Source organism: Galleria mellonella, unplaced genomic scaffold, assembly GCF_026898425.1.
Source record: "Galleria mellonella isolate WM207_F2 unplaced genomic scaffold, CSIRO_AGI_GalMel_v1 utg99, whole genome shotgun sequence".
NCBI classification, from domain to species: domain Eukaryota; kingdom Metazoa; phylum Arthropoda; class Insecta; order Lepidoptera; family Pyralidae; genus Galleria; species Galleria mellonella.
In genome coordinates this window covers 2,232,049-2,245,483 of record NW_026442184.1, presented here as the reverse complement: position 1 = coordinate 2,245,483, position 13,435 = coordinate 2,232,049, and the positions used below count along the sequence as shown (strand labels likewise).

Below are 13,435 nucleotides of genomic sequence, written 5' to 3'. Positions count from 1 at the left end.
GTTTATATAAGTTAAGAGTAAAATTTTTGCTGTGACATAAAAATAATATTTTAATTTTAGAAATAAATTTAGAGAAACGGCTTCTCAGAATGGACATCAGTAGATATGTACCTCTAATCTGTGGTACCGACTTAATCGGTGAAGTACAGGCAGGCACTTGTCATTGTCATTGTCAATTTCTTAATTACCGATTTCCCATTTTTATCTAATTGGTAATGGATTCTAGTTTTAAATTCATTGAAATTAATTGATAAAAGATTAAATCAAATTATCAAAACAAAAAAGTGCGTACAATTATAGAGAGAATTTAAAAAATATCTAAGAACCTATGTAAAGCAGCAAACAATTAACATTCTCAAAGAACGATCTATTTTGTTATTTTTTTTGCTTAAATTACAACAAATTAAACAATGGGTGAAGTTTCATTAGAGACATCCGCATATGCTAAAATAATCTTGCACGCGGCAAAGTATCCGCATTCGGCTATAAATGGAGTCCTTCTTGCCGACGGAACGAAGATCAGGGATGGAGCTAAAAATCAGGACTTGGATATCGTAGATACCATTCCCCTTTTTCATCACAGCCATAACTTATCACCTATGGCTGAAGTTGCATTAACACAGGTATTAAAGTCGCTAATAGCTAGTCATAACTGCACTCCGACCTGCCTATCTAGAAATGATAGGTTATTAGTAATTTATTTATTTATTTAATAAGGTTCACATACAACTAGTAATGAAGAAATGCTCCCGTTGTTATTCTATCAGATTGGCCCACCACGCAGACCCTCTTTGAAACCATTGTGGATAATTTCTGTTGTATTTGCCACTGTTTGCTACCTAAACCCACTATATATACTGATTGCACAGTCATACCAATCTATTTTCATTCTGTTAAAAAAAATACCTATGTACTAATGAGGTAATCATTTGAGAGGGAAGGAATTGTTAATAACTACATAAATAAACTAACATGATATAATGTAAAACTAAATGTCTAAATGTTTATATGTATGTTAGGCATATATATATGTGCTATATGTACACGCTATATGCTAACACTAACTTTAGTTAATTGTCAGTAATATTTATTCTACTGGAAGGCTAGCACCTCTGCCTTGAAAAGGTGGGTGTTCACAGCCCCACAGTTATTTTAACTAATGTGGCTGTTATCATACACTACCCTACTTTTGTAATTTGTAACAAATTTTTATGGTTTCAATAAATAAATGTTAAAAAAAATGTTTAGCAATAAAGAAAATTATATTCAATAAATATAGCTAACAATATGCAACCTCCATGTATTCCCCCTGAAAACTATTGTGATTAAGTTCTTATGAATTTATTACAATGGTTTGATTGATATGTATATGTATGTATATATATGTATGTATATATGTATAAATTTTTATATATTTTTAATTTGCAAAAGATGCTTTTTTAATTATAAAGCACTATTATACCTACTTGTACAACAATTAGTCCATTACCTTAAGGTTGTCTTGAAAAGATTGCTATCAGCAATAAGACCGCCTTACTGTACTTATACAATTGTATCGTTATGTTTGTAAATTGTCTTGTTTATTTCCTATATTGTATAATGCAAATAAAGTATACTCATTCATTCATACAATGGGCTGATTAATCTGACTTCATCTTCACCTGTCATATCTCACTGGTATCCTTCTAGTATATACCAATAGAGAAGATACTACAACTATTCAGTGTTTATTTGTTAAAAAAAAACATTTCAGATTGAAACTATGGCTCAATCGGACAACCGTATCATAGCTGGCTACTATGCAGCATGTGAGAACTTCAGAGACAACACTGTGGAAAAGTGTCCTGGACAAAAGATAGCTGAGAAAATTGTTGAACATTTCCCATCAGCTGTGTTCATTGTGGTAATTAATTATTTACTTATTATGTACTTTAATTTTTTTTTTAACTCTCAATCACACTTAAACCATTATGAAGAAATTAAAGGTAGTGGATAATTAAACATTTCAGTCAGAAATGCATCTTTTCTTGCTTGTAAGACAAAAAAAGCATCATTTCTGACATATAAGTAAATGGTTGCTTAAATCAAGCTGCTTACTGCCTATAACCCCTATCATTATGTGTTTAACATCTTGATATAAGGCAACATTATAAATGTAAATAAATTTTGCAACTATAAAATTGGAGAATTGTTTCATAATAAAAATACATTTTGTTTTGTATATTTTATATATTTATTTTATATCCAGGTTTTCTGTAAGATATTGTTTTTAGCGATAAAGCCACCTTTTGTAAAGCACATTCTGTATGAATACTCTTTATATACATCTCTTTTATGTACAATAAAAAGATTTATTATTTAAAGTTTGTCCACCACTGAGTGTCACCTTTTATGAATATTATAATAGTATACTAATTTAAGTTGCCAAGATGACTAAACCTGTAAATGGAGCATGCACTGTAGGAGAACCTTTGATAATCTTTAATATGGTAGCACAAGTTGCATTATGTTAACCAGCCCTAATGTTATAAGAAACTTATGCCCATAATGCATTTCCTTTTTTTAAGGTGAATAACAAAAAGGTTGTGCAGCATTTAGACTCCCCAGCGATTAACTTGTACAAGTACAGTGAGGGCAAGTGGAAGCTAAAGGATGCTAATAAAGTGATGTTCCGTAAGTATAATTTATTTATTTTAACCTACCAGTAACACATGTGAGATAGTGCACATGAAAAATAAGCTCCAAGCGGTTATTGTTTTAAAAAAAATTAAAAAAGCTATGAGAGAGTTCAGCTAATAAAATTATACATGTTAATAATTGTCCTGTGGTCCTGGCGTAGAATAGGCCACCCTTTCCTTTTCCGTGGATGTTGTAGAGGCGACTAATGAGGGCAAAAATGGGCAGCAGCATCCCACCCCTTACAAATGCAAGGTTTTAATTTAAGACAAAGTGAAAAGTAAAATTACAGCAACACAACAAATGTCCATATGGTCCCGGCATAGAATAGGCCACCCCTTCCTTTCCAGTAGGAGTAGTAAGAGGTGATTAAAGAGGGTGAGGTTGTAGTTGTTTGGAGGAAATAAATAACAACTAACTTGATTATTTACATAAAATGAGAGAATGACAGCAGAATTGAATGTGAGAAGTAAACGTCGCTGTCATGTCTGTACGTCCAGTCCGAAAGATAGAGGTGAAATATCTATGTACAATTAAATTAACCTACTTGATGGAAAAGAAAGTAATGATGTTGACAAGTGGCTATGAGATGAATATTTACAATATTTACAGACGCCACAAGGTTTTGGACAGTAACATCCCTCTTAAGACATCTCCAAGGCCTAACTGTGGTTACCAATCCACCTGCTAAGTGTGGCAACTACTGGCAAAACTCCCCAAGGGGGAGATTTATGTTCAGTAGTCGAAGGCTATGTTACGTTAAGGGCGGGATAAAGGAAAACAAATTACTGTGTTAGCTGTTTACTATTAATATTTCTGTAATTTTATATTGTCAAAGTCTTTAAATGATACTGTCACTTATGGGCGGGAGCACCTAGATACCAGCTTGAACCCTTCGACTCAGTGCAACGACGAGCTATGAGAATTGTCGATGATCCCATGCTTGCAAGCGGTATCGAACCCTTAAGTCTTAGGAGAGATTTTGCCTCACTCTGCGTGTTCTACCGCTTATACAACGGATTGTGCTCAGAGGAATTATTCAATATGATGCCTACGGCCACTTTCTATCATCGTACGGCTCGCCATCGGCAGGGAGTTCACCCTCATACCTTACAGCCTAAATGGTCGCGTACAACGCGGTTTCAGAGATGCTTTCTCCCACGAACACTCAGGTTATGGAATGAGCTCCCTGCCGAGGTTTTCCCGAGAGACTACAGCATGGGGTTCTTCAAAAGGGGGGTAAAGAGGTTTCTTCAGGGTCGGGGCAAAAAACAAAACCCCCACCCCAAGGTTAAGACAGGGGGCGGAGTGCGTGTTTGCCACCCAGAGGTTATAAAAAAAAAAAAAAAAAAAATGATAAAATCTTCTTTAAAATCTAGCTATTATTTTAAAATTTTACAAATGACATATTTACTATATTTATATTTGTAAGCTCCTGATATTTAGTTATTTTAAGCCCACTTTAAGTAATTAATAAAGATATAAAATAATAATAATAGTAAATTTGTGTTTCAGTCAAAAAATCTGTGTTTTATTTCCTTTTACAGATACACCTTATGCATTTGTAACAGTGTCGCATTTACTAGAACGGGGCGTTCAAAAAGATTTAGTGGACTTTGATAACTATTTGGATGACCTGTCACAAGACTGGACCAACCTGGGCATAGAGAAGCTGATTGCGAGCATAAACGCATCCAATACAATTGATTGCAAGGAAAAAGATTATCGATAATGTAAGATTTAACTTTGTAGTTCAATTTTAAGTAACTATGGGATATAACTGTATATTATAATAAGATGTTATTTTCAAAAAGTTACTGTATGAATTTCATTCTACTATTTAAAAAACATACAAAACTGTAATAAATGTAACTACCTAATCATCCATAGAATAAATCAACTAATTCTATGTAAGTGTGCCACATTTTATTTGAAAGAATAATATATGACATTGGCATATAAGTTTTACGTAAATTTAAAAAATGTGTGTGTGATTTTTTTATTTGTATTTATGATCTACAATTTATTAAATTCCGTTACAAATCCATAGATAAAAATAAATATGTTTTAAGAAAAGTTTGAGTTGGTTCGAGTTACCTATATTCTTAGGGAGTAATTGTATGTTTCACGTGGATTGAATGAATGAAGTAATATTTCTCAATTTCGGTATTTTTTCCAAATTCACCCGGATGTCGTGTTTCTCGCTAGGTTATTTAAGTTGGAAACAACACTTGGTAAGCTCATTAAATTCCCGTTAATTTATATGTATAAAACAATGTAAAAATAAAAACACATGTTTCATAAATAGTATATAACATGTAAAAGTAATTTGTTCTAAAATTGTTATTTTTTGCAATTGTTGGTTGTTGGTTATTTTCATTCCTTAGTTTGAAATTATAATAATTATAATCGTAACTTATGTACTATATTTAATATTTTCAGTTGTTATTTACAAAACAAATTATACTACTTATTATAGTAAAATATTGTGAATTTATGACAAGCTATTATTAAAGTAATCTTCTATAAGTTTTTTGCATTTATTAATTGCACTCAAGTCGCCAGCTTTTCCTTGAAACTTTCCGTGTTTAAATGTTCCTTTGCCTTTTAATAAGTCAATAATTCTGAAAAAATAAACAAAGATATAAAATTAGAATCAGATTGAAAAAATGTCATTGGTGTGGTGGCAAGTCTAATTCGTTGTCATTTAAAAGTTTACTTTAAACAGTTTAGTATATGTTTTCATATTTAAATGGAATAAGTATATTGTTTTTTTCTAGTCTCAAATCACTGTTTCTTTAGATACACCACACCTCATACTTCGAGGATCAAACTATTGTCGACTGACTTCAAAAAGAAGGTGGTTCTCAGTTTGGTTTTATTTTTTCTTATGTTTGTTATTTCATAACTCTGTTACTGTAAACTGATTTGAAATTTTTTTTACCTAAAAAGATATACTTACAGATTGGTTCCACAAAAGTTCATAGAAGTTCCAAAGTTTATATATTAGTTAATAAGTTTTGCAAATAGAAGAGGGCCCAAAACTCCACAACACAGGGAATCCTAGTGCAAAGTCTTGGGAACAAATATAAAATTGTAACATGTATTTTTTGATATAATAAAAATTAAATAAATAAATAAAATAGGCGACGGTTACCACTTTCCATCAGGTAAGCCGTCAGCTTGTTACCATTCTAAGTTGCATAAAAAAAAAAAAACAAGTATTACCTAATAAATAATATGTATAGAAATTTTAACAAAATCAATTCAGTTATTTTGTTTTAAATCAAAATAACTGGTTTTACCACAATTGAAATCTTTTTGTTTTGTGGAACACAATTTTAATAAACAATCATCGTGACTATTTAATTAAAAATATTATTTTTTTATATATTAATAATTCATCAATTTCTACATACATTAGATATTATTTGGAGATGGTGACTATAAACATAACTAATTAACAATAGAAACACAAACAAATTAATATAAAAAAAAAGACTCACTGTTGTCCTAAAGCATTGCAGTACTCTTCTGGACCCTGAATAATTATTTGTCCTTCTTTCGGTTTGTCTGGTTCCTCAGACACCAGGAACAGAAATAGGCTCTCATTCTCTAAACCTTTACATATAGCCCGGTTGAAGTCGGGAGTTGCCTCCTTTTTAAACAGGAACACATATTTAGGCCTGGGTTGTGTATTTTTTATTTTGTCCACTTCATACTGGGCTAATTCGGATAAAACGTTTTGTAAATTCTTATTGGTCACTTTAAGTTTCTTTTGAAGTTTTTCTATTAGTTCCTCGTGTTTATTCGGTTCATTTCTGAAATAATAAATTTTGATTATATAGCAATTATATGATACAACAGATTGCCAACTGTAGTCTCAGTTCAGGTATATTCCATCAACATATCAGTCGATAACTGATGATCACCAGTCTGCCTTTACCGTGCCTGGCATTTTACGCCATTGGTACAGAAGTCACTACAATTTCATAAAAATATATACTCACTTTAATAATCCGGTTAAAGCCTTTTCCCTGTCCAACATTCGTTGGAAGAACTTAGTGACCCTATTACCGACTACGAATTTCAAGTTTGTCTTGCCTTTCTTCCCTGGTTCAGTGCCGAGGAATTTTACCATTTGCAATTGGCTGAAAGATTAAAATTACTGTATGACTATTATCTATTATATATATATATATATATATATATATATATATATATATATATATATATATAAATATATATATATATATATTATAAATCTCGTGGCCTCTCTCTGTGATAATAGTACATTAATGTCATCTAATGAGAATACGTATCCAGTTAAATAGAAGTTAAATAGTTGTCATAGTATATACAAGGTTACACACTAATTCTCTACATACCTACATAATAAATTCAATTACCTCAAATTTGATACATGAGTACCGCAACACAAGTTCTCATCAATGTTACCAATGCAAATAATCCTAATTGTTTCCATACAGTCTTTGGGCAACCCTCTCGTATGGGCCTGTGAAATAGTAAACGTTGTTTAGTAAAGCTTAATAAGGTTAAAGTGTAAAGGAATGCACATTAATTACATGAGATATTTTTTATTATTGTATATTTTAAATTTTTATTTGTTATTGCAACATTTCTCAAATATTTTAAATACACTGTCGAGATTTAAAGCGATGAGAAATTTACCTGCAAAAATATCTCATCGCGTTAAGACCCAACATAAGATTTAATATATGTGTAAACAACGTGAAAGTTTAAAATTAATTATTTTTAAATAATTAAAAATATAGCACTCTATTTTTTTTAAATAAACAGATAATTTCATTTATGTAATGCAACTTTTACAAAGATTGCAATGTTGCAAAGAGTGATAATTGATAGAGAACACCATCCAATGTTAAGTCCGCCATATGTACATAGTTTCACAGTGCATTAAAGTTTAAATAAATAAATAACTTATAAAGGCATCCTCCAGACCTTAGTCCTCAGAAGTGATAATTTTCTTTACTTTGTATGTACATTTCCAGTACAATAAAATAAAAAATATTGACCTCTGCCAAATCTGGATCGTTAGCTTTACAGAACTTCACGGTGACAGGTATAGCTGCTCGTATCAACTCATTGCACCTATCCTCGGTGGCTTGTATAGTGGAATCACTAACATTAGAAGCAAGCTCCACATGGCACTCATCTGCACCGAGCCACCAACTTGTGGTTGGTAAATTGTGCTCTTTCTCCAAAATAGCTGACAGTAGATGTTGCCCTAAAATATTTTGAATAATGTAATATTATTCTTTCTTGCACTGACTACTCAAAATAATCTTTCCAAGCTGTTTAACTACTGTAATTTAACATTGTCCTTTTATGGGGACTCTCATGGAACAGTGAGATGATAATGGATTATAATGGTGATGAATAGGATCAATTAAAAATACAACTAACTGTCATACAGTAGGGTTTATCATTATTTTCTTTATAAAATTAAACTTTTAATATTAAATTAAATATTATCACAGGTACAAGATTGTTTAGTATTCTGGAGATAGAGGTGTTTTTTTTTTTAATGGATGATAATGGAATGGTAACCCTACCCACGCTATCGGTAACACCGGCGGGGCACCTGCGAAGGATGATAGGTGAAGATGAAGCAGGTCAGTTAGCCCATTGTGACGAATTCAATAAGAATTGTTCACTATGGTTTCCAGGGGGAACCACGTGGAGGTTGACCTAATAGGGCATATTGCTAGCAATGGGATTATCAAGCTCCTTTGCTAACAATCCCTTCCCCCCCCTGATAGTCAGACTTATAAAAATTATTACTGTTTAGAAAAACTTACACTTTTTTTGTGAAATATGATTTTACACATGGAATAAATTTTCATAGTTTTATCTTTTATATATTTATATAGCATTTTCTGTATTTCATTTTTTACATGTGCTCATGTCAATTGCACTCTGTGTTGCAAACTGCTTTTACGTGAATTACTCAAGGTGTGCACATAATGTAATTGGATTGCAACCTAGTTGTATCACAATTGTAACTAATATTTAAGATAACACATAGGATCTATGAAATGATGGTATAAAGCAAGGGGAAACACAAAAGATCCCTATGGGTTGACGTACAACAGCTTATCTGACTCCATATACGAAAATAAGATAAGGATTTTATGGTTATGATCTGTTTTATGTCACTAATAAATAAAATAATGAAGGAACAATATTTCTTAAACAAGTTAAATATTACAATAGATATTCTCTATTGTTTTCTCCAAAAGATTAATAATATCACTAATATGGTGCTATTCTTGTCTATAAACAATGCTCCACTTTCCATCAAGGTTGGTCAGCAGCTTATTTGCTATTCCATATTCATATTTACATACCAGAATGTTGCTGCATGTGGTCAAACCGTCTGTCCCAGTTGATCTTCTGTGTCACTTCTGTCCCTACATCTAATGGTTCATTGACAAAGTGCAGAGCTTCATCTCCTTTCCTCAGCACTTGGAGTACTTCTTTGTCATTCAACCAGCCAATATCATGGGGCTAAAATTTGCCATATTTTTTTATTACAATTTAATAAATATAAATTATTTCAATTCATCATATCAGCCGATAACTGTCTTTGCTGAACATAGGCCTCCCTATTGGGGAGTTTTGCAAGAAGTTGCCAAACTTGGCATGTGGGTTGACAACAACAGTTAAGCTTTGGTAATGTTTTATGAGGTACACTGCAGCACATCCCTTGACCATTAAATTCCCTTAGCCATCTTTTAGAACATTCATGGGAAAGTTTATTTCAATTGTTAATACAAAAATACCTAATACAGTAAAGACAATCCACAGCTGAATTTTACTTACTTGGCCTCCACCAGCTGGGAATAAAATGGTGTTCTCCAAAGTAACTTGGTAGCCTTCAAACTTGATTGTTTTCCCATATTCTATTATTGGATCTTTGGTTTTCTCACATTTCACAACTTTAGAAGTAAACTAAAAAGAAAAACAGCTTTTAAAAAATATACTTTTTATAGCTCAATTTAGTTTTAATAAAAAAACAAATGAAAACTAGTACTTTGCATACCATTACAGCATCTATTTAAAAACAAATCCGTGGTATTAAATCTTAGATCTTAAAAAAATATTCTAGTACTAAGTAATACAAAGGTACTTATAAAAAAATATAGGTAAAAGTATATAATGTAAAGGTACTGACCACTATATATCAAAATAATATATGGTTTATTTAATTAATTAATTATTAATGTATAATATAACCTTACTGTTACTTACTTCTTTTAAGAAACTATCCTCTTGGCATTTAAAAACCATTTTTTAATATTACTCTCACACCAAATTGTTTATAAATTTCATGAATAATAGAAAATGAAGTACTGTACTTGCTCAGTATACAAAACAATATAAAATAAAAAAAAAAATTTCAATTTGAATTTGTTACTAAAATTAAATCAAAAGATCTGTTATGAGGTGCCAATTCTCTAATATTATCTCTTAACCTAATATTTTAATTTAATAATTTTGTAAAATTACTATTTTATAGATCCTCTTAAATTTGATTTATAATAATTTTATCTTAAATTAGAAAAATTAGTTCTTATTGGTCCTTAATATAGACTTAAAGTTTTCAATTTGAAATTTTAAAAATAAGTTTAGAGATATGATAACTCAGAATCGACCTAATGTTTTTTTTTTTTTTTTTTAGTACGTTTGTTCCGTTTGGAACAGGCTAAGGTCGGAGACCATGCTGCCTAGTCTTCAAAAAGATAATTTGTCTGGAATTTTATTTTTCTAATGTCGCTTCAATTATTGTCATAATCTTCAATATTTCATTTGTCAAATCCGGTAAGTACATTTTCATAAATATCTTTTCTTGAGTTTTCTTAAACCAGTGGATTTATCAAATTAAAAATAAATAATTATAAAAAATCATTGTCTTGCAATTCAATAAAAGTATTCTTATAGATCCTTGAATGTTGTAGTAATATAAGTGAAAATAGCTTTGAAACAAGAAGGAAATCTTAAGAGAAGCGGGATTGAGTGCGGGATATTTTCGGGTTTTTTGAAGATAATCCTAAGTTCGTCAAACATAATGTGTCTTTGAATGACAAATTCAGAGCAATCAAAAAAAAAAAGGTGATGTAGAGATTGGGCTGTATTTGAGTTACACCATGTGCATGATGGGGAAGCGATCATGCCCATTCGGTGCAGGTGTTCGTTGAAAAGTCCGTGGCCGATTCGTAATCTACAAATATTGGTGTAAAATTTTCTGTTTGTGTCCTTTCCTTTGCAGAACCACGGTTTTCCAATACGCCAATTAATTTTGCGGTACCATTTGCCTTTAGTCTGTAATATTTGAGTCCAATGCTCCTCCCATTTAGTTGTAACGATTTTATGTATTCCAATACTACAATCTGTGTAACAAAGGGGTAAATCTTGAACACGAGCAGCACTTGAATTAATAATTTTAGCCAAAGTGTCTACTTGTTCATTCCCAAACACTCCAATATGTGAAGGGGTCCAGATGAAGATAATATCTTTTCCATATATAGTACAGAGATGATAATATTTATTACGAATTTCTTGAATTAAGTAGTTTGATGATGAAATGAATGTGTTATTTTTTAATGCCATAAGAACACTCATACTATCTGTAATTATAATCCATTTCGAATATAGTACCTGTTTTTCTATGTATTCTAATGCTAAAAATATAGCTTTTGCTTCTGCTGTGTAAATACTAGCCAAAGTTGAAATTTTATAACCGTGACCAAATCTATTTGACAAATCGTAAAAAGCCACTGAAGTGCTAAGTGCATTTTTGGAACCATCTGTATATATCTGCCTGTAGTCAATAAATTCTGATAAAGTCTCATACATATCGTGCTTTTCTTTTATGTCTTTACGTATAACAATTTTGATCTTACAGAACTTACTCTCATAAAGGCCATTATAACAAGGAAGTATCTTACTACTATAGATGTTATATTCATCTCGTAAATTCAAATCATTGACAATAGTTTTATTCAAAAACATAGAAATGGGGCAATTTAATAATTTGAGTATGAGAGAGTTATTGGAAACTGAAAAAACTTTGAAGAGAAATTTGAGTTTTAGGTATTCGAAACGAAGAAGGATAGGAGGCAAATTACATTCTACTTGCATTGAGATAATTGGAGAAGTATACATAGCACCTAAAATAAGTCTTAAATTCATATTTTGAATTTTTTCGAGTTTTTCTACTAATTTATGTTCTGAGGCATAACAAAAGAAAGCGTAATCAAAATTACTTCTAACAAGAGATTTGTAAAGTAAAAGGATAATTTTAGGATCAGCTCCCCAGTTACGACCAATTACAGATCTTATTATATTAGTGGCTCTTAAAGCACGATCTACTAAGCAATCAACGTATAGATCCCATTTTAAATTTTGATGAAAAATTACCCCCAGAAATTTAACGCTACAGTCTGTTGGAAGAGTTTGATTATTATATATAATATTCATTAATGGAACATATTTATGAACTTGATGAAAAACAACTACTTTACTTTTGGTTAAACTAATATCGAGGGAAAGAAGAGAAAAATATTTCTCAAGTCTTTTTAATGACTCATTTAACACTAATTGCATATCAATAATATTCTTTCCTTTTATATAAATTAATAAATCATCGGCAAATTGCAAGTTGTTCACACTGTTTCCTAAAATTGAATTAAGTTTATAGATATATAAAATATATAGTAGCGGGCTTAGAATACCACCTTGACATACTCCTTTAGAGCTTAACCTAGGTCCTATTAATTTACTATTTACTTTAACATACACTTCTCTATAACTAAGAAAATTATAAATCCATTCGATAAGTTTCATTGGAAGAAATGAGGATAAAATCGAAGATAGAACTGTTAAATTTACATTGTTAAAAGCTCCTACGACATCTAAAAAAACAGATAGAACATATTCATCGTTATTCAAAGCAGTACTAAGGTCGACATAGAAGTTCGCTAAACTTTCGCGCGCTGAATATCCACGGCGAAAACCAAATTGATTCGATGGTAATATACTATTACTTTCAATAAAGAACTCTAAACGCTGTTTAATTAATTGTTCGAATAATTTGCCTGCACAGGACGTCAATGTTATAGGTCTATAGGAGTCGAAATTTGTAGGATCTTTACCGGGTTTAATTACTGGAATCAAACAATCCATTTTCCATTCTGGTGGGATAATACAGTCCTTCCATAAATCGTTAAAAATTTGTAAGAGTTTAGTAAGGTTTATTTTATTCAGCAATCGAAACATATTGTATGTTAAGCGATCAAGGCCACTAGCTGTATCTTTTCTAGATTTTACTGCACTGGATATTTCATCAATTGAGAATGGGTCAGTGAGAAATTTTGGGCATGAATTAACAGAATTAAACTGTTTGTCATCAAAAGGTGAGTGTACAAAATCAGGAGTATATTTGCGTAAAAAATCATTGACCCATGATATATCTTTAAAATGATTTTGACGATGTTTTGAATTTAGTTTTCTCATATTTTGCCAAACAGTGGAAATTGGTGTTAATCTATTAAATTTGGAACAAAATTCCTGCCACCCCTGTTGTCTTACTTGCTTAATTACTAACTTTTTAACAGCTTGAACTCTTTTAAAATTTATGTAATTATCGAGAGTTGGATTTTGTTTAAACCTAAGGTAAGCCGCTTTACTATCATTGACAGCTGTCGCACACCTG

At 31.1% G+C, this 13,435-nt stretch overlaps 2 protein-coding genes across 2 annotated transcripts; one reads left to right on the top strand and one right to left on the bottom strand.

The window, feature by feature from the left end:
• Positions 1 to 156: 156 nt before the first annotated feature.
• Positions 157 to 5,208, top strand: LOC113513115 (ER membrane protein complex subunit 8/9 homolog). The gene is made up of 4 exons (XM_052902982.1): positions 157 to 623; positions 1,754 to 1,903; positions 2,568 to 2,673; positions 4,224 to 5,208. The coding sequence occupies exons 1-4, from the start codon at positions 411 to 413 to the stop codon at positions 4,406 to 4,408; spliced, it is 654 nt and encodes a 217-aa protein (XP_052758942.1). The 5' UTR covers positions 157 to 410; the 3' UTR covers positions 4,409 to 5,208.
• On the bottom strand, positions 4,588 to 10,249 carry LOC113521325 (alanyl-tRNA editing protein Aarsd1). The gene is made up of 8 exons (XM_052902981.1): positions 9,973 to 10,249; positions 9,544 to 9,672; positions 9,069 to 9,228; positions 7,734 to 7,945; positions 7,086 to 7,192; positions 6,687 to 6,827; positions 6,183 to 6,497; positions 4,588 to 5,300 (listed from the first exon to the last, which is right to left on the bottom strand). The coding sequence occupies exons 1-8, from the start codon at positions 10,009 to 10,011 to the stop codon at positions 5,171 to 5,173; spliced, it is 1,233 nt and encodes a 410-aa protein (XP_052758941.1). The 5' UTR covers positions 10,012 to 10,249; the 3' UTR covers positions 4,588 to 5,170.
• Between the last annotated feature and the right edge of the window lie 3,186 nt (positions 10,250 to 13,435).